Source organism: Anneissia japonica, unplaced genomic scaffold (assembly GCF_011630105.1).
Source record: "Anneissia japonica isolate Jap-2015-1 unplaced genomic scaffold, ASM1163010v1 scaffold3293_len478364_cov160, whole genome shotgun sequence".
Lineage (NCBI taxonomy): Eukaryota > Metazoa > Echinodermata > Crinoidea > Comatulida > Comatulidae > Anneissia > Anneissia japonica.
The window spans coordinates 186,673-206,490 of NW_022743266.1; the positions used below are offsets into that span (position 1 = coordinate 186,673).

The window sequence follows — 19,818 nt, forward strand, 5'->3', positions numbered from 1 at the left end:
TATATATACAAACACATAAAGATGATAAGCAATATTTGAGAAAAAAAATCTGTCCCTATCTGGATACGACTCACCGTACACCACTCTAAATGAGTGGTGAAAGAGGCTGGTAGGCCTGATGTGGCCCTCTTGAGCCCCTCTAGACTTCTCAAACTTTGACTTAAAATGGTTTATAGAGTCAGCTTCAACTGTACTGGCGGGGAGAGCGTTCCAAGCATTAACAACTCTTTGAGTAAAAAAGTGCTTACGGCAATTTAGACGAGCATATTTCTTGTTCAATTTATACCTACGGCCCCTAGTAACTGAAGCAACAGATCTTTGAAAGAAAATATCCCTATCAACATCTTCCTTATTAGTCAGGATTTTAAATGTCTCAATAATGTCACATTGGTGGCGCCTTTTTTCTAATGTTGTCAGACTAAAAATACCTAACCTATCTTCATACGACATACCACGTAAACACGGAGGCAGTCTCGTAGCCGCCGCTGGATTTTCTATAATAAAATTGTCTTTTTTTTTAATTGAGGCGACCATGACTGAACAGAAAACTCAAGGTGTGGTCTGACTAACCCAACATAAAGAGATCTGATAACATGAACTGACTTATATTCTATTGACCTTTTAATAGTGCCTAGAACTTTATTTGCAATCACACTGTTTACTTGGTTTGAGCGAACTATCAACAATAATGCCTAAGTCTTTCTGACTATCAACCTCATCAAGAACAGTACCATCCAATTTATAAGCATATCTAGGATTGTTGTACCAAAAATGAATAACTTTGCATTTACTGACATTGAAAAGCATTAACCAGTCATTACACCAATCGGATAATTTATCGATATCACTCTGTAAAACTTCAGAATCTACCGCTGCCTTTACTGGTCCAAATATGTTAATGTCATCTGTAAATTTCAGAATAGATGAGCTAATGGAAATGTCAATGTCATTTATAAAAATGAGAAAAAGTATTGGGCCCAGAACTAACCCCTGAGGCATCCAACTAATAACTCAGGCCCATGACGATTTCCTACCATTTACAACCACTCTTTGTGATCGGCCCAAGAGCCAGTTCCTAATCCTCACACCTAAATCCCCATCCACTCCGTGAGTAACAACTTTATTCTTTAGTCTAACATGGGGAAATTTATCAAACGCCATCCGAAAATCAAAATAAATCACATCAACTGGAAAGCCTTGGTCGATATATTCAGCAATCACTCTTTCAAGAAATGTAAGTAAATTAGTTAGTACAAGACCTCTTACTTCTAAAGCCATGATGGTCGAAGTAAACTATTTTTTCAAGGTGATCAACGATAACGTCCCTTATAATTGACTCCATAATTTTACCAAGCTGCGATGTCAAACTAACTGGTCTATAATTAGCCGGTTATTTCTTAGAGCCATTCTTGAAAATAGGGGACACATTAGCTTCCTTCCATGTAGGTGGGACAAAATTTCCCTCTAAAAGTCTCTGAAATAGATTAGCTTGGCTTCAATTTATTTATCTTATTAAGAACAGCCTCCGAGGAAAACACAACTGTAGTTAACTTCTTGTCTTCTGAGCCCTCAAATTCAAATATAGGAACATCAAAAGGAGGTTCTTCGGTAAACACCGAAGCAAAATAATGATTAAGGATCTCAGCTACTTCCTGGTCATCAACAATCAATTTTTTTCAAACGTCTACGAACCCAAGACCCAAGAACTTCCGATTTCCGTTCAGTCGGATACTATACAAACTGAGCTATGACACCAAGTGATACGGTACACCCTTGGATTTTCCGATTATGACACTTTTTTCCCCAAGGTATTGCGAAATACACAATGGATAATCGTAAGTCACATGAATGTAACTTAGGTATGGAGATACAACCCCACTGGTGATAATTAAAGATAATAATAAATATTTGAGAAAAAAACATTTGTCCGAACCCAGGACCTCCCGATTACTGTTCGGATCTCTATACATACATAGGCCTACACATAGTTATACATATCTATACATACACCTACACATACACACAATGCATACAATTCCAATTCAATAATTACTGTAAATTGTTAATGCATTCTCTCACTAATATATGTTTATAGGGCATTTCTTTCAATTTCTTAAATATATTTTTTAATACAAAACATGTCCCTTTTGAGTACTAATTCTCTCTTTTGATGTAAATGGGTACGGTAAACTGTGCACAGTTATACATATAATTCAAATGGTAAAGTAAACGACGTGCAGATAATAGCAATAACTTAAACAAAGCACCCTATATATATTTCGCTATTGATTATCTAACTTTTCTTTTTTTTTTTTTTTTTTTTTTTTTTTTTGTTTTTTTTTTTTTTTTTTTTTTGTTTGGTTTTTTTTTTTAATTTAATTTTAAATATTCTGACTTCCGATAAGACCTGAATACGGTTAAGGTTTATGAATCAGTACTGGGTAGATACCTTATTGGTATGCACCGTGAACGGTGCTACGCAGCATACCCGGTACCTTATTTGAATATTCTTTTTTCAATATCTGCAGATCTTCCCGCGAAAGATTTGCTTGACATTCTGTTGAAATCCCAAAAGGAAGGCGAAGTTGAAGGAAAATTGGATGATGTTGAGAACAGGTTAACTAATGTAAACATAAAGCAAATTATGTCTGATATATTCCTTGGTAAGTGTACTGTATGTAGCATTTTCAAAGTTTGCGACGCAGTAAGCGTATTTTCTGGCAGGAAATTTGTGTTTATTTAAATATTTGTTTTATAATTGTCGCATTACTGTAATAAATAATTATTATTAGGTTATCTTGTATAATTTCAGAGTTTAGTTTCGGTTTTCAATTGTATTTCTGTTTTACCGTTGAAATTATTAATAATATTCAGCAAATTGTTTATATATATATGTATATATATATATATATATATATATATATATATATATATATTACTTGAATATAGAGTGATTCTGTCCTTTTTTCGTTAAACTCTGTAATATCTATCAGATTGATATTATGTTATATTTCTTCTAGGTCTAAAAGTTTCTTTAAAACTTAATAACAGATTTTATTACACTTTCATTATACTATTGTTCAACGTGAGTACATTTTGAAACTGTATTCTATTCTGCAATTTAACTGAAGATGATTTTTTCCATTAGCCGGAGTTGATACTCAGACAACAACGCTTTTGTGGGCCATTGCGTGTTTAGTGGATAACCCAAATGTGCAAGAAAGAATCAAGAGAGAAATTGATGAAGTTATAGGAGACAAACCACCAATACTAAGTGACCGTGGGAAATTGCCGTATACGGAGGCTACCATCATGGAGATAATGCGGTTTAGGACTGTGGCACCACTTGCCCTGGTCCACCGGGCATTAGTTGACACGACAATTGGTAAATGAATAATACAGTAACGATTTTAATATATCATATGAATCACGTTATGCACTTGATTTTCATATTTAACAATAATAATAAGGCTCGGTTTACGATTTATAGGCTCGTACACGTTACCGGCAGACACGATTGTGTTAATAAATTTGTGGGCGCTTCATAATGATCAGAAATATTGGCAATCACCAGAGAAATTCCAACCCGGTAAGTAGCTTCTGGTACCTTTTTCTACAATGATACTTTTTTATTTCATTCTAGCGTTAAAAATTATCATTTGTATGTAATTTTTTCAGAACGATTTTTGGATTCATCAAATACTGTTATACAGCGTCTACCAAGCTTCCTTCCGTTCTCCACTGGTCGCAGAGTGTGTGTTGGAGAGTCCTTGGCTAAAGCTAACATTTTTCTGACAATTGTTTGGCTGATACAGAATTTTATATTCAGCAAACCTGAGGGAGTCGAGGGTCCAGTAGCTGTCCACGATAAACCCGGACTAGTGACCGTTCCTAAGTCATACAAGGTCCTTGCTAATAGCAGGAACACAGTGTGCCACATTTAATGATATGCTTAATTGAAATATTCAGAGGGAATATATTTTTACAATATTGTACCCGAAAATAATATATATATATATATATTATATTTTTTTGTGAGAATAATTGTATTGATTTGTTATCCTAAAACTTTAGAGGGAACATTTGCAAATGCAAAGACGATCCATATTTTCTCCTACGTAAAGCAATCTTAAGGAAAGAGCAGCATAGCTTGCTGGATCCAGCAAAATTTCAGTCGGAATTAGGGAGACAAGGGCCAGTAAACTCAAGGGTTTTTATGTACCATACGGAAGATAGTGTAATATATGGACATCAGAACGAAAAATCTGTTTTAGTGATAATTTGGTTTCAGTAGCAAATGTTTTTGATAATATTGCAAGTATTAAAATATTATGGTATAAAAATACATTGTTGTAGATAATAGTCCTTTTTGAAAAGAAAACTTCACATAACGTTTCGCTTTCGCGTGCGACGACGTAGTTCTTGGGGTCAGTCTGGATTTTAGGACCTGTTTGTGCTGCATTTGCGTAGAGTAAAAAACATGAGTTGGTCACGGATGAGTGAGTCCGTCCTGTAATTGCCATCAGTTACTTTAAACTTGTTGACCCATCATCTAACAATAACGTTACGCAAATACTTAATACCACAACAAGCAAGCTGAGCCAAAGTTCATAATTGTATTAGCCAGCAGTGACGATCACAACGAAGGTATGTATAATATACTATGGAAGCTATAAATATACTATTTTATACTGCTATAATAAGTATAAGCCTTATTTGAGTAGTAGATATGATTGATTGAATCAAGTGTCAGTTTTTTTTTTCTCACTTCAGAAGATATTAGGCCTATTGTTTAGCTAGCAGATATCGATTTGATTCGTAAAATACGTCACAGTGTTAATACATGAAACGCATTACTATAAGGTTTCTGTCCATGACTAGTTCACTCTGTGCTGCCGTGATTCGAAGGAACGCATTATAAGCAAAAATCATGGTTTTGAGATATTGAGCAAAACGCATTTCTTGTTAGCCTTTTTCATGGAAATGAAAATTATTGATTTTTTTGTGTGTAAATGTACTAACTCCATCACCGGAAAACATACTCTTCCAAATTTAAATAAAATCCGATGAAGCATGGAAAATCTGATTTTAGGCCTTAAATACAGTTTTTATAATAAAAAATAAGTTTTTAATTCCTCTGCGCTTCTATGTCAAAAGTAGATGAGCTAATAAGAATACCAAAACTGAGAGGTTTTACAGTTTTGTTTACAGAGTTTAATATTCGATCTGAGTGCGGTAACCCCTATATTTTTTATGCGTTTTTGAATAATAGGACCACGGAAAGCAACCAGGGCTATTTTCAGCATTGCCGGAACACAGTTTAGGGTTTATCCCTTTCATATCATTATTTATTTATAAAAAGCATCTCTTCGGAGATCTCGTCTTGTCAACCACGGTATGGCTGAGGTGATGAAACCTCCATCTGTAAAAATCCGGCAATAGACCCCAACCCTTCTTTTCATGAATCTGTTTAATACTGTTGATATTGAATCTTCAGAATAAATTACAACCTCAAATTGTCAAAAATGTCTGAGCGCAAGGGTCCTCCGCCCACTCCACCCCAGCAGGAATCTGCTGGCGGCCCCCAGCCATTTTGATCTACTCTCCACAAATTCGCACCCACCTAATAAATATCCTGCGTACGGGCCTGCTGTAGATTGCATATATGATTAGTCATTCTCGATCTGATGCTGCAACTAGTTTATCAATGATTACACAAATAATAAATATTAAATGCACATCATTGGATGATGAAGAGTTTAACATTTTAGGCCGTATAGACTGCCCGGTACTAGGCCTACAAACTTAATATCAGTGTTTATCATTTTGCAAAATTTACATCTTTATCTCAACATAGTCTATTTTCCTTTATATAAATCCCCTATTTATTAGAATGAACGAATGAACACGGTATACTGCATATATTGACACCTTTAGACGCTGCGGCAAGGGACAGGGACAGTATCAAGTTTGTTAATTTCCAAAATGTTTTGCTTAAGATGATATTTCAGATTGATTTTCCATCATCACCTGCATGGCTTGTATTAATTGCCATCATAGTCGTCACGTGGTGGTACATAGACGCACGTCGACCACATGGAATGCCACCTGGACCATTTCCTTATCCAATCACAGGAAGCATGTTCGGTACGTTCTAGAATTTAATGAGTTAGGCCTATTTTATGACAAATGTATGTATATGTATGTATATATATATATATAATTTGAACGTATATTGTTTTTTTTCCCAATAATATACCAAGATCTTATAGGAGATATTCCATCTCATAAGACATTCAAGCGAATGTCAGAAACATATGGAAATGTATTTTCTATAAAACTTGGATCATTTTGGGCCGTCATCGTTAACAACTATGAGTTAGTACACGAGGTGCTGGTGAAAAAACCCGATGCATGTAGTGGACGCCCACGTACAGACCATTTTTCCAAAGACCCAAATAACAGTCTTCAACCTTTTAACACAAAACTAGCCCACTAATTGGAGTTTAACCCCGAGACCACCTCACATTTTCAAGTAACAAGGGTGGTCTCGATTTGGAGGACTAGCTGTATTTGTAGGCCTACATAATTTAAATGTAACAGAAGAGGAAAATCGGAAGATGAAAATCTGATCAGAATGAAAAAAATAAACTTTGCATATTATGTACATTAAGCGACATATGTTGTTTCTGGGCTTTTTCCATTTAGATATTTGATATCTCTTCTTGGAGATCCAACATGATATATGCAATGCATTGAGTACACGTAACCAGTATTGAATACAATATTATATATTAATTATTATTCTTTTCCAATTATGTATCAAGATCTTATAGGAGATATTCCACCTCAAAAGACTTTCAAGCGAATGTCAGAAACATATGGAGATGTATTTTCCATAAAACTGGGTTCACTTTGGGCCGTCGTCGTTAACAACAATGAGTTAGTACACGAGGTATTGCTGACAAAGACCAATGAATTCAGTGGACGTCCAAGTACATTTGGATGTAAGTTTGACGTTGTTACTGTACTATAATAGTTGTGGACTGTTGGTTAAGACCCAGGTGTGCGGCCAGATTCCGACAGGTGATCCAAAGTTCCCCGACAGTTGCACCAGAGTATACACCCACCTCAGCCACATTATGTTTCATTTTATTATTACTCGCAAAAAAAAATCGCAAAATAAACAATAATTTCTCAATCAAATTATTTCACAATGACAATTAATTTTGCCTCCAAGCCTAAAACAGACTTTTATCAAAGACTTCCACATTACCACTTTTGAAAATCTTCTTCATTCAGTATGGTATAAAATTCACCCTGTTTTAAGTATATTTCCATTTTGATTAAACCGCGCTTGTGCAGATATAATTCATGTTTTGTTAGTGAATTTGTTCTGTTAAATTCATTTCCTGTAAATGGGGTTCATTTCAGTTCATGGCCTTTAGCAGCTTGTCCGATAATGAACTATGTTTAGAGTAATTTTTACCATTTTGAACTTACTGTTTTTCCTTTTAATAGTTGATTGGTATACAGACGGTAAAAAAGATATCGCTACGGCCCAGCCTACTCCAATTTGGAAGCATCATCGTATGCTAGCTCACTCCGCTATCAGGTGTACCATATAGGAATTTATCTAATATATAGAGTAAACTAAATTCAGACTGCTGATAAAAACATAAAATGATATCTAGGTTGTATTATTTAAATGGGTCTATAACATTCCATGAATAAGGTGTCTCTCTGTCTAGAGAATACTTCACCTGGATAAACCGATAAAGGCCACGGATTCCTTTATCTAGATATGTCGGCTATATCACTTGACTAACAACAGCAGGGTTGATTTGCTAATATGAGCAATATTGCTATCAATAATATATGCATATAAATGTATATCATATATATATACTGTATATATATATACATAGGCCTATATATATATATATATATATATATATATCGAACTGCATAAAGGAACTTGACTGCATGTTTATTCTTCCATTAATAAGATTAATTAATTATATACTTTTACATATAATACCTCCATGATAATTCTCACTACAAATCTTGGAATGATTTCAAGATAGAGTCGAAACGTCGTTCTTTTTAAGCCTAATTTATCTATCAATGACTTACAATATTTTTTTTATATATTATTTAAAATTTTGATGTCATTGCTAATGTTTATGTGTTATAATGTTTGTCTTAAGAAAATTTGCATCTGGTGAATACTTAGAAAGCGTTACTGAAGAAATAAGACCAGTCTGGCAAACAATTATGACGGAGAAACTGAAAGGTCCCTTTGACCCCCACGACGTCATTGGTTTTGCTATTTACAATTTAATTGCCACCATGTGCTTTGGTCATAGGTATGTGTAGTTTCAATAAGGCATTTCAAGGTTCTAACTGCGCATGAGCTTATCCTGTGGCATCAAAAGTCAATCGACATAAACATGTAGTGTGTATGGTCAATCGACATAAGCACCATATTTATATAAATATATAAATAAATATGGTGCTTATGTCGAATGAACTTGGTACGCGCATGCCCAGCTAGAACCATGAAATGGCTTATTCGTAAGCATGTAAAGTTCATTTAATTTTTTTTTTAATGAATTATTATTGTTTAATTAATTGATTTTTGCTTTGTCTGCAAGTTACCGATTTCAAGTTTTAGGTTTTGAGTTTGTTTTTTTTTTCAATAAAAAATGGCCTCCGGGCCCATTTCACAAAATATAATCAAAATATTTATCAGACACACAGGCCTTTCTTTTCCCATTTTCTAATGATTTTTCAAAATAAATTGCTAATTACATAATTTGATTAATATCTCTATTAACAAATTATATTTTTTAACGAATGTACATTTCATTAGGTATATATTTCTCTCTAATGTGTTTGTAAAATGGACAGAAAAGAAAAGAATTTCATCTTAAGTTCTGAATTTAAAGAGTCACAAAATAACCAAATACTATTTCCCTATCAATAATCATAATATGTCGTCCTTTTCAATCAACAAACTATGGCAAGATAGGCCTGAGAGTTAGAGGAATTCGTACCTTACTCACTTTGTGCATGACTAAATTCAAATTAACTATCTGTATCAAACAGTGTGGTACTGCAGGTGGAAAAAAAATCAAAATTGTGCACATCAACATTCCTGTAATCTTTTCTCTGTTGTACTTTTCTACACGTCAACACACGTTGGTCGCAATAGGTTTGGCTTCTCTCTGTAACAATGAACAAGTTTACTATTTTGTATAATTTCTATATTTAGATATGAAGCGAATGATCCAAGACTTAACAAAATTATGAAAACTTCAAGACAATGCATCGAAGGATTTGTTGGATGGACTGCCGACTATATTCCATGGTTTCGTCATGTGCCAAATCCATATTTTTATAGATTCAAAAGGTGTGCTGCTGAATTCACTTCATTGATAGTGAAGGAAGTTGAATCCCATGTAGAAAGCTTTGATCCAGGTAAAAGGAAACCGACACTGAAATCAAAATATATATAGTACAGTAGATTATATTTGATTGTGTTTGTATCACATGTTCTTCTGTTGATGGGGCACGTATGTTCAGGTCTTATCATATGTAGTGAGACTGATCACAAGTGAAATCAAAGATTGAAGTGTTTCAGGAACATAAATATATTTATTTGTACACAAATATTTCGGTCGTCCCCGTAACCTTCTTCAGTGTGAACTGAACATATAACTGCTCTCTTGCATAGTAGTTTAGCATATTTATTAGCATGACAAGAAGGATGTGAACTTAAATAACTAGAAGATTATCTAATCATCTCTTCTGCTGTTTTCATGATTTTATAATGTACGATACTTCTTTTCATCAATGTATGCAGATCTTCCTGCGAAAGATTTCCTTGACATCGTGCTGAAATCCCAAAGGGAAGTTGAAATCGAAGACACCGTTCCTGTTGAGAACAGGTTAACTTCTATGCACATACAGCAACTTGTGGCTAATATATTCCATGGTAAGTCCACGATATTTTGCAACGCACTATTGATTCTATATAATGGACCTTTCAGGAGTGTCGTCAATTAAACCAATCAGAACAAGGCCATGATTACGCACTTGTCCCACGTGCCCTACGTGTCCCCGATCCAACGTGTAGTCTCACAAAACTACGCGTCATTTTAGGTTCATTAACAAGTCGCGTGTTTTCAGACAGCAGGGAATTTCATCTACGTTTTTGTCTCTCTCCGGGCGATCTTATACCAAGCCCCGATTCTTAGCTTGCAGATTATAGAAAATTTTGCTTAGGATGTGTGATTATATTTTAATATTCGTTATATAATTTCGCATTTTTATATATAATAAGTTTTATTAGGTTTTCTAATTATACTGTGAATTGAGAGTTTAGAATTCTTTTTCAATCGTATTTTTGTTTTAGTGTTAACATTATTATTAATAATACTTATCAAATCTTGGTTGCTGAAGATATCATATAATTTTAATATTCTCTATAATGTTTTAAAAAATTTCTTGTCCAAGATGTTGTATATTACTTGAAGATAGGTATTTTGTTCTTACTATCCTTTTCGTTAAACTATGTGATATCTGCCAGTTTGAAATTCTGTTATATTTCTCCTAAAATTTGCTTTGAAAACTTTTTGCAATAGCCGGTGTTGATACCATGACAACAACGTTATTGTGGGGCATTGCAAGCTTAATCGATAACCCGGATGTGCAAGAAAAAGTGAAGAAAGAAATTGATAGAGTTGTAGGAGACAGACCTCCGAGACTAAGTGACCGTGGAAAGATGCCGTATACCGAGGCTACCATCATGGAAATAATGCGATATAAGACTGCGGTACCACTTGCTTTGTTTCACAAAGCATTAGTAGACACGACGATAGGTAAGATGCATAAAGCAGCATATGAGAAGTAACGATTTTAATATATTATATGAATTATATTTCGCATTGGATTTTCACATTTGACCATATAATAAAGCTCGGCTTATAATATATAGGCTCATACAAGATACCGGCAGACACGATTGTGATAGTGAATTTGTGGGCGCTTCATAATGATCCGAAATATTGGCAATCGCCAGAAAAATTCCAACCCGGTAAGTAGCATCTGGTACCTTTTTCTATAACGAGCTTCTCGTTTCACTCCAGATTTTTGCACTAAAAATTATTATTTGTATATTTTTTCAGAAAGGTTTTTGGATTCAACAAACACTGTTAAACAGCGTCTACCAAGCTTTCTTCCGTTCTCCACTGGTCGCAGAGTGTGTGTTGGAGAATCCTTTGCTAAAGCTAACGTTTTCCTGACATTTGTATGGCTGATACAGAATTTTATATTCAGCAAACCCGAAGGAGTTGACAGTCCTGTAGCTGTCCCCGATAAACCCGGATTAGTGACCGTTCCTAAGCCATACAACGTCCTCGCTAAGACCAGGAACACCTAATAATGTGTATCATATGTTTACTTTTCATTCACTTTTATTATTTCATTCACTTTTATTCATTAATTAAATTGTGTTGCCAAATACAAACGCACGATAAATTGAGCAACTACACATGGCAAAAGGAGGTTAAAAAAAATTTGTTTTTATCAGGATTACCCCATTTTACAGTAGTAAAATATAATGAGATATTATGTTAATCATATTCATAAGAAATATTCATACATATAATAATACAGTTCGTCCTCTAATTCGAGATCACCTTTGGGACCTCAAAAAAATTTAGGGTGGTCTCGGGGTTTGTCTCTAATTAGAGGGCTAGCCTTGTGTTAAAAGGTTGAAGATTGTTAGTTTGGTCTTTGGAAAAGTAGTCTCTAGAGTGGTCTCGGAAATAGAGGGGTCTCGAATTGGAGGGTGCAGTGTAATAATAATAATAACACTAATCATAAAGATAAAAATAAAAATAATAATAGTAGTAAAAATTATAATAATAGTAATACAATCAATTGTAAAGTAAATGATAAATCTTAGTCTCAAATTTAAGTTGAAACACTTAAAAATCATTAAACAGTGTACTGTTCAAGTAAATGTTTGTTAAACGTTGTATTAAAATGGTTTTCAACTAGTTTGGCGAATATCGAACGAAAGTTGATTCCAAAGTATAGAACCTGCGTAACCTATTCCAAATTTCCCTAAGGTTTCTTGGCTTTTGTATAGCTAAATCAAACATAATTTCTAAATCTTGTATTATATAAGTATTCTACAGTAGCAAAAGAACAACTTAACGTGTGAGCTGTTCGATTATCAAAAAATATCGCAAAAAAATTTCAAAACATATAACTATGGATTTTATATATAATAAAGAATTTTAAGTTAGTAAAATAAAGAGGGTGACTGTGCTCTGAAATATGAAAAAAAAATGTATACATCTAGCGAACATTTTTTTGAGAATTTAATGTTTCCCCATACCTCATTTCAATTTGGATAGATGAATTATAAAGCATAACTACAGTTTTTATGAAAACAAAATGTCTTTCCAGACTTTCTCCTGATTTTTTAAAATTAATATTTTGAACTTTGAATGTGAACTTTCAATGTAAGACCTTTATCAAACTTAATACCAACGAAATAAATATATTATTCTATTAACTAACTGGAAATCCAAATTAAAGCTTTACCTATAATACCATAATGACTGGGTTTAAAATATGAAACCTTGTTATCAATTGTGTCGAACGCTTTTCGGAAATCATTAAAAATACTAACTAAAGACTTCCCTTGATCAATATCATACTCAAGATTATGTACGTTGTCATTGAATAAATTCATCGGATCCAACGATAAATAAGTATTAGTGGTTAGTTTTTACGATCTGAAGTCAAGTGTAAAATTAAGATGTTACTCACTGTTTCATTGTCGTTTCCCTGCTATCAGCAAGGAGCTAGAAAATATGCATGAGACTTTGTGTGGTTAAAATAATTAGAAATAACCAACAAAGTATTAAATACTAGTGTGTCAACATAAAAACAAAAATACAACATGCCTATGTCAAAGGAAATTAGGGTGATTGCGGAGCTGATTGTGTCACTAGTTTTTTTTTCTTACTCATTTAAAAAAATAAACTAACAACTTTTACTGTATTTGGAACTATTCAAATAATTCCAATTACAAAAAAGCAATCAGATTGACACTTTTTCCATAATTATAGTGAGCAAAGCTATATTTGTTGTTAATTGTTCATTATTATATCTTACATGTATGCAGTAAATTTTTGGCACTAATCAGATGTCTAGGTGCCAAGCCTGTCACGTTTCATAATTCGACACCGAACCAAGACCTTTATCTTATCTTGAGTGTATTTGCATACACTTACAAAAAAAAAATGTTTTTATAAAAAAAAAACACCGAGACTGAAATTGCTTTAAAAATAGCACAAAATAAAAATTTAAATGGTGCTGAGGTAAAATAAAAAAAGAAAATACGATAAGATAAAATTTATTGTCCATCATAATTGGAAATTTATGAAAAACAAATTACAAAAACACATTAATTAAATTACATTAAATAATCTGGGAAAAAATCGAAATCTAGCGATATAAAAAAATACAGAATTGTTTATATAGGCCTATCAAAAGGAAATTATTTCACTTTACAATCAGCCATTTCATTCTGTAAAAGTATTGAAAGCCTTTCATCAGAAATATACATATAAAATTGTTATATTCAAAGGGATTTTTTTTTTTGATTTCATTATATCATTAAATCAGGTTTTTATCAAAATGCTATCTGTACGTTATGTACAGTGATGTAATACCCTCCATATCACAGTACATTAATATACTGCTGTAGTTTTTCTATTTTTAAAAATGTGTATAACACAATAAGAACAAAAAAATCATTTTCATCCTGAAATTGGTCAACAAAAGACTAAATTATGTGGTTTTGTGATCGCCATCCGACGAAACATCTTTTTAATCATGAAGTATATAATCTGGTTTTACCCATGTGAGAGATATTCTACTACTTTGTAGATTTTGTGGTTTTAAGCAGCCTTTTCTCTGGTACTGAAAATGAAAATACTCTATAGACTATAATATGAAATTATTGCATGGACGGAGTATGGTTTTTGACAATCGTACCGATTTTTTAGGCGGTTAAGTTTAAAAATGGAGGGCAGTCAATTGAATTTTTTACAGTTGATCGATCAGTAATCCCACAATTCCTCCTTTTGATCTCTGACAGAGGAAGGTAATACTGGGGTCCATAATAAATAAATACCACTGTCATGAATTAGGTTATGTAACGTTATTATTTAATATTTATACGTTCACTGTGCGTACAGATATGAATACTGCAATGATATCAGCTTAAACTTGGGCTTAAACTACCACGTATAGTACATGAAGGGTATCACCTATTCAAATACACCTCAACAGATAATCAGCACTCAGAACGGCCATTTACGCATGACCAGTCAGATCAACAATAGATAGCAACCCTTTTGTGCGTCAACATGCCGTTTCAGTTGTAGTTGATTCTTTCCATATATGGATCCAACACAATTTTTTGCTCGACCCCCTTGAAATCGCCCAATATTTTGCCTGTGGGGCTGGTGAAGTTGTGAATAAACTTTCCCATAACTAAGCCTTCCCATAACTAAAAGTCTTTTAGGCTTGTTAAAGGTAAATGGTCCGTACCAAAAACGGTCCGGTGGACCAGCACATTCTTGTCAAATTGGCCAGTTCGTGTGGATATTTTTTTTTTTTTGCTGGCCGTTATGCCTAATCAGTATCGGATTGTAGTGTAATATCTTGAGGGACTGACTTGAATTACGGTATTCTTTGCGGTTGGACACAGATGTCATTATTATAGTAGAGACTTATAATTATATAGGCCTAATTATCATAGGCCCTATGGAGAGAGCAATATATTTCCTATTGAACAGGTTCCCCAGTATAAAGAATAAAGAAAATAAATATATACAAAATAGTAAAATGATAGAAACAGTGTTTAAATAGGCCTATGGGATGATATATTGTAGGCCTATATTATTATATTTTAATTAAAATTCTGATTGATGATAGATACTTGACAGTCATCAATAATTTGTATTATATTTAATTGGGTAAATAATATAATAAGTACATAACGGCACTGCAATAACTTCGCAAATTGTTGTGTTTTAGGATGGTATACCAAACTTTTATTCTGGGCTTATCTTCATGGCTTGTACTACTCGCCGTCATAATCATCACGTGGGTGTACAACGCGCGTCGACCACCTGGAATGCCACTTGGACCTTTCCCATATCCAATCATAGGAAACATGTTTGGTAAGTTGTCTAATGTTGATTCATGAATAATGACATTTAAATAAACTTTTTCAGATATACAATAAAACGAAATAATTTTTTCATTCAGCTCTTATAGGAGATATACCATCTCATAAGGCTTTCAAGCATATGTCAGAAAAATATGGAAATGTATTTTCCATAAAACTTGGATCGTATTGGGCCGTCGTCGTTAACAACTATGAGTTAGTACACGAGGTGTTGCTATCAAAGCCCAAGGATTTCAGTGGACGTCCACTTTCATTCATAAGTAAGTTTCAAAAAACTGTTTAATACGGGTCAATAAGTTCCATTGTTTCTTTTATATATAATTTAATCAGAAACTACACTTTTATGTCAGTGGACTCTTCCAAACGGGAGGTACGTCCAAGAGAGAATAAAACAAAAACATACAAAATTACAAAATGTAATTAGGACAATGAAACCTGCAACTTAACTGAATTCGGATATACATTTTGTCTAAATACATATTGTCGGTATGCAGTCGAATAATTAAATCAATAAGAAATTTAAAAAAAAATAATATATTCTAATCCAACTTGAATGTGCTAGGTTCACACTGGCAGGAATTGAATTTCTTTCACTACCATAACAAATACAGTATAACATATATTGCCTTGAAATTTCTTGTTTAAATATGTAATCATATCAATTTGGTTTTTCATTCCTTAATTTAAATTAGGAATTTCTCATATCTCATTAAACTAATTATTTCTTTTTTCAACAACTAGATGATTGGTTTACGGATGGTAAACAATATATCGCCATGGCCCAGCCTACTCCAATTTGGAAGTATCATCGCATGCTGGCTCACTCAGCTATCAGGTAGTACAGTACTTACTTGAATATACATTTTTTCTATCACTTAAATTTAAAAAAATATTTCGAATTCACAAGGGAGCATAGATTTCTAATATTGTTATAATATGTATATTGCAGCTTAGCTCAGTCGGCTAATTTGGTAGTAACCACTGTGTCTATAGGTCTCCGGTTCAATCCCCATCACTGCCTCTCCTTGTGTTTCAGCTAGAGGGCTGAAATACAAGTTACAATAGGATCGGATGAGACGTTTAAGCCGTTGGTTATTATTATTATGGCCCATGTGCACGCTAAAAAACGCAGTACGCTCTTCGGAAAAGAGTAAGGGATTGTCTCCCGGTGTACTGCTCAATCACCACCAGAAGGACCCCACAGGAAATAAGCGTTCTTCTAGACTTTCGTGGGCTATCCTTGGTGTTTACACTGAATAAATTCAATCAATCAATCAATCAATCAATCAATCAATCAATGCTCGAATAAGCGCCACGGCGCTTATAAAATTTTTGGAGGCTTCGGTGAGGCGCTTATTCAATAGCGGCGCCAAAAATTTATTGGAGAGTGGCGCTTTCCATACCCATTTCCATGTTTCCTGTTTCACGTATTCCCGAAGTTCAGTGGGCCTATCATAGGTCCTATGTCATCGTAAATAAACGTTCACAAAGAAATTCTTGTGTCTTCATTGTGTTATTTATTCATTTTAAAACTTTATACTTTGCATTTAAAATCATGTTTCTCAAAGACTTTCATTACACACAGGGCAATAATATACGGTACCCTTGATTAGGCGCGCGCCGCAGCACTTATTCGAGAGCGGCGCTTGGCAAAAAAAAAATAATCAGGTTTGGTGCGGCGCTTATTCGAGCATTTACTGTATTTACTGTTAATGTCGAAAAAACTAAGGCTATGATATTTAAAAATGGTGGCAAGATACGGAAATGGAAAAATGGTATTACAAAGGACAAAAATTGTATACAAGCAAAAAAAGCTTTTTTTTTTCAATAAAATCCATAATCAATCGAAATTTTAATCATCTACCTGCCAACGAATGGAATCACATACTCGACTCATAAATACTTCCGATTCTCACGTATGGATCAGAAATTTGGGGTTTTAAAGACATGAAAATGATTGAACGTGTCCATAGCCAGTTTTGTAGATACATCTCGATTCTATCAGAAACGGGACGGTTTTCCATATCTATTACATGTCTACTTAATATAATTCGATTTTGGATATACATTATCCACACCGATCAGAGCAGGTACTTAGTGAAATGTTATGATTTACAGATTAGAAAAATAGAACGAAATGAAAATGTTAAGGTACATTTATTTAGAAAGTTTCGATCTTTATATTATTAAGAATTTAAAAATGAAAACAGTTATGACAAAGTTGAGATTAGGTGTTCTTGACCTTGATGTTGAAAGGGGAAGATGGGCAAAAACACAAAGAAACGAACGAGTATGTAAACTATTTAATTATGATTTAGTTGAAGATGAGTTCCATTATATTTTACAATGTCCCTTTTATAAAAAAAAAAAAACACCATATTATGTTAACTTTCCCTCAATAGAAAAATTTACTTTATCAGTGTCCTCTAAAAATCAAAATATATATTGTAACTTTGTCAAATTCACTTATCTTGTATACAAAAATAGAAACCATTATTTTGAAAACCTATTCACACATAGAAGCTGATTATTTTATGAATTTCGTTTATATTGTACTTGGTCCAATGGCCTATATGCTTAATAATATGTCCTAGGTGGGCCTATTATTTTACCTAGGAACGAACGGAACGAAGGAACGTAGGCCTAATTTTCATTATTCATATATCGTTTTAAATCGAATGTGGTTGTTATCTTTATTTTATTCTGACTTATTTTCATTCTTATAATAATATTTCAAGAACGCTGAAGCAAGGCTCCAGAGAAAAAAAAATGGTGGATATGTTGTACAACTGATTTTTCTAATGCACATTCGGAAAGGATTATTGAGATACATATTTTTACATATATAAAAACTGGAGGAATAGGGGGAAAAGGGGTGGGTACGCCATGTTAAAAGTCCTTGATTACTTGTCGTCTTTAGACAATTTGCGTCTGGCGAATATCTGGAAAGTCTTAGTGAACAAACCAGACCGATTTTAAAGAAAGTTATGGCGAAGCAGTTGAAAGGACCTTTTGACCCCAGTGATGTAATTGGTTTTGCTGTTTACAACGTCATCGCCTCCATGTGCTTTGGCCACAGGTTAGTGTTCTGTACAGCTTATTTTGTAAAACTAAAATGGTATATAATTATATTGTGCATATTTTTTCTCTTTAAAATCTTATTTGAATACACCGAATAGTTACGGTAAATCTGCGTTTCAATAACAACAGCCTTAACTGAAGTTTTATTACGCGGCCTATGTCGATTTTGTTTTGTGTTTAGATAAGGCACTTCGCTCAATTTATACCGTCCATTGAATGGGACGCTAACGTGTTAAAAAGTAGTATCATCCAGCCAGGATATAACAATAACATAATATATAATATATAATATAATAATAATATACGATTGTATGATTGAAAAATATGATTCATCAGCTTTGGTTTTTAGCCGTACTCGAAATTGATCGCAAGAGAAGGTATGGAATATGGATAGGTCTTGTTTGGTTTTTTATTCTTGATCATCCTTTACAAATTTTGTTTTGTTGGCCGTTTTACATTATTATGTGCTGGAAATCCGTGATTATCTGGTACAGAATTAAGCACAAATAATGGTGAATCTTTTCGGCGACACTCCTATGAATACAAGATCGGAGGAAAGAAATAATGAACAATTACTGTTTATAAATCTAGGTATGATGTGGACGATCCAAGACTGAAACAAATTGTGGAAACCTCAACAAATGTCATCAAAGGATTTGGTAATGGATGGACCGCAGATTTTCTTCCATGGTTTCGCTTCGTACCAAATCCATATTTCTACAAATTTAAAAAATATGCTAATCATTTTTTTTCGGTGATATTAAAGGAAGTTGAATCGCATGTTAAAAACTTTGATCCAGGTATTTGCGAAAGTTATATATATATATGTATATTGTATGGATTTATGTTTCAATAGACTGTTTAGAATAGTGTGTGGTTACCACTATTCGATTTCAGTTACGGTTTTAACTTTTTTACATTAATATATTCGTTGTTTTTGGATTTTTTAGTGTTTAATTGGTTTAATAAATTCAAAGACGCAGCATAATATATGCATGTAGAAATGACATTGATAATTGTGTTTTAATACGATGATGAATTTATAATAAATTAAATATATTAAAGTTAATTTTAAAAAAGTACAAACCTATTTTGTAACTTCTAAAAATGTACTAATATTAAAATTAACATTATAATGTTCATGTCGAGGTAAACTGCAAATATAACAGATGGCGAGTATTATCACATATATTAACAATCCATTTTTCAAATATTTTTTTTTTTTTTTTTTTTTTTGCAGATCGTCCAGCCAAAGATTTGATTGAGCTTCTGCTGAAAACTCAAGAGGAAACTGAAGTCGAGGGGAACGTGGATGCCAAAAATAGATTAACTAATCTGCACTTAAAGCACATCATAGCGGATTTATTCCTTGGTAGGCTTATGTGCAAATAGTTGTCGTCTCTGTCGATCTATTTGCCGACAAACGTATTATAGAAAATGTATATGTATATATA

At 33.3% G+C, this 19,818-nt stretch overlaps 3 protein-coding genes across 6 annotated transcripts in view; all 3 read left to right on the forward strand.

Moving 5' to 3' along the window:
• The window catches only part of LOC117119403 (steroid 17-alpha-hydroxylase/17,20 lyase-like), a 20,055-nt gene extending 15,710 nt beyond the window's left edge, over nucleotides 1-4,345 (forward strand). For both annotated transcript variants that reach the window (XM_033264205.1, XM_033264203.1), the window contains 4 exons: nucleotides 2,529-2,663; nucleotides 3,149-3,385; nucleotides 3,491-3,589; nucleotides 3,679-4,345. In XM_033264205.1, coding sequence (XP_033120096.1) covers nucleotides 2,529-2,663; nucleotides 3,149-3,385; nucleotides 3,491-3,589; nucleotides 3,679-3,944 — 737 coding nt within the window. In that variant the 3' untranslated portion in view covers nucleotides 3,945-4,345. The remainder of the gene's footprint in view (nucleotides 1-2,528; nucleotides 2,664-3,148; nucleotides 3,386-3,490; nucleotides 3,590-3,678) is intronic.
• The window catches only part of LOC117119404 (steroid 17-alpha-hydroxylase/17,20 lyase-like), a 17,816-nt gene extending 4,469 nt beyond the window's left edge, over nucleotides 1-13,347 (forward strand). The window contains exons 1-10 of one of the 2 annotated variants that reach the window (XM_033264208.1): nucleotides 4,460-4,647; nucleotides 6,000-6,147; nucleotides 6,828-7,007; nucleotides 7,522-7,615; nucleotides 8,211-8,369; nucleotides 9,278-9,483; nucleotides 9,869-10,000; nucleotides 10,650-10,886; nucleotides 11,003-11,101; nucleotides 11,193-13,347. In XM_033264208.1, coding sequence (XP_033120099.1) covers nucleotides 6,000-6,147; nucleotides 6,828-7,007; nucleotides 7,522-7,615; nucleotides 8,211-8,369; nucleotides 9,278-9,483; nucleotides 9,869-10,000; nucleotides 10,650-10,886; nucleotides 11,003-11,101; nucleotides 11,193-11,446 — 1,509 coding nt within the window. In that variant the 5' untranslated portion in view covers nucleotides 4,460-4,647 and the 3' untranslated portion in view covers nucleotides 11,447-13,347. Of the gene's footprint in view, nucleotides 1-4,459; nucleotides 4,648-5,999; nucleotides 6,148-6,827; nucleotides 7,008-7,521; nucleotides 7,616-8,210; nucleotides 8,370-9,277; nucleotides 9,484-9,868; nucleotides 10,001-10,649; nucleotides 10,887-11,002; nucleotides 11,102-11,192 lie in introns of those variants that run through there. The other variant, XM_033264207.1, reaches the window with a different exon arrangement.
• Nucleotides 13,348-13,463: 116 nt separating this feature from the next.
• Nucleotides 13,464-19,770, forward strand: LOC117119413 (steroid 17-alpha-hydroxylase/17,20 lyase-like). Of its 2 annotated transcripts, XM_033264232.1 has the most exons (6): nucleotides 13,465-15,275; nucleotides 15,364-15,543; nucleotides 16,025-16,118; nucleotides 18,204-18,362; nucleotides 18,956-19,164; nucleotides 19,605-19,770. In XM_033264232.1, exons 1-6 carry the CDS (start codon nucleotides 15,131-15,133, stop codon nucleotides 19,754-19,756), a joined length of 939 nt encoding a protein of 312 aa, XP_033120123.1. In that variant the 5' UTR covers nucleotides 13,465-15,130; the 3' UTR covers nucleotides 19,757-19,770. The 2 variants fall into 2 exon arrangements, with proteins under 2 accessions (XP_033120124.1, XP_033120123.1); XM_033264233.1 differs by lacking the exon at nucleotides 18,956-19,164 and having other exon boundaries at nucleotides 13,464-15,275; nucleotides 19,605-19,736.
• The last annotated feature ends 48 nt before the right edge of the window (nucleotides 19,771-19,818 follow it).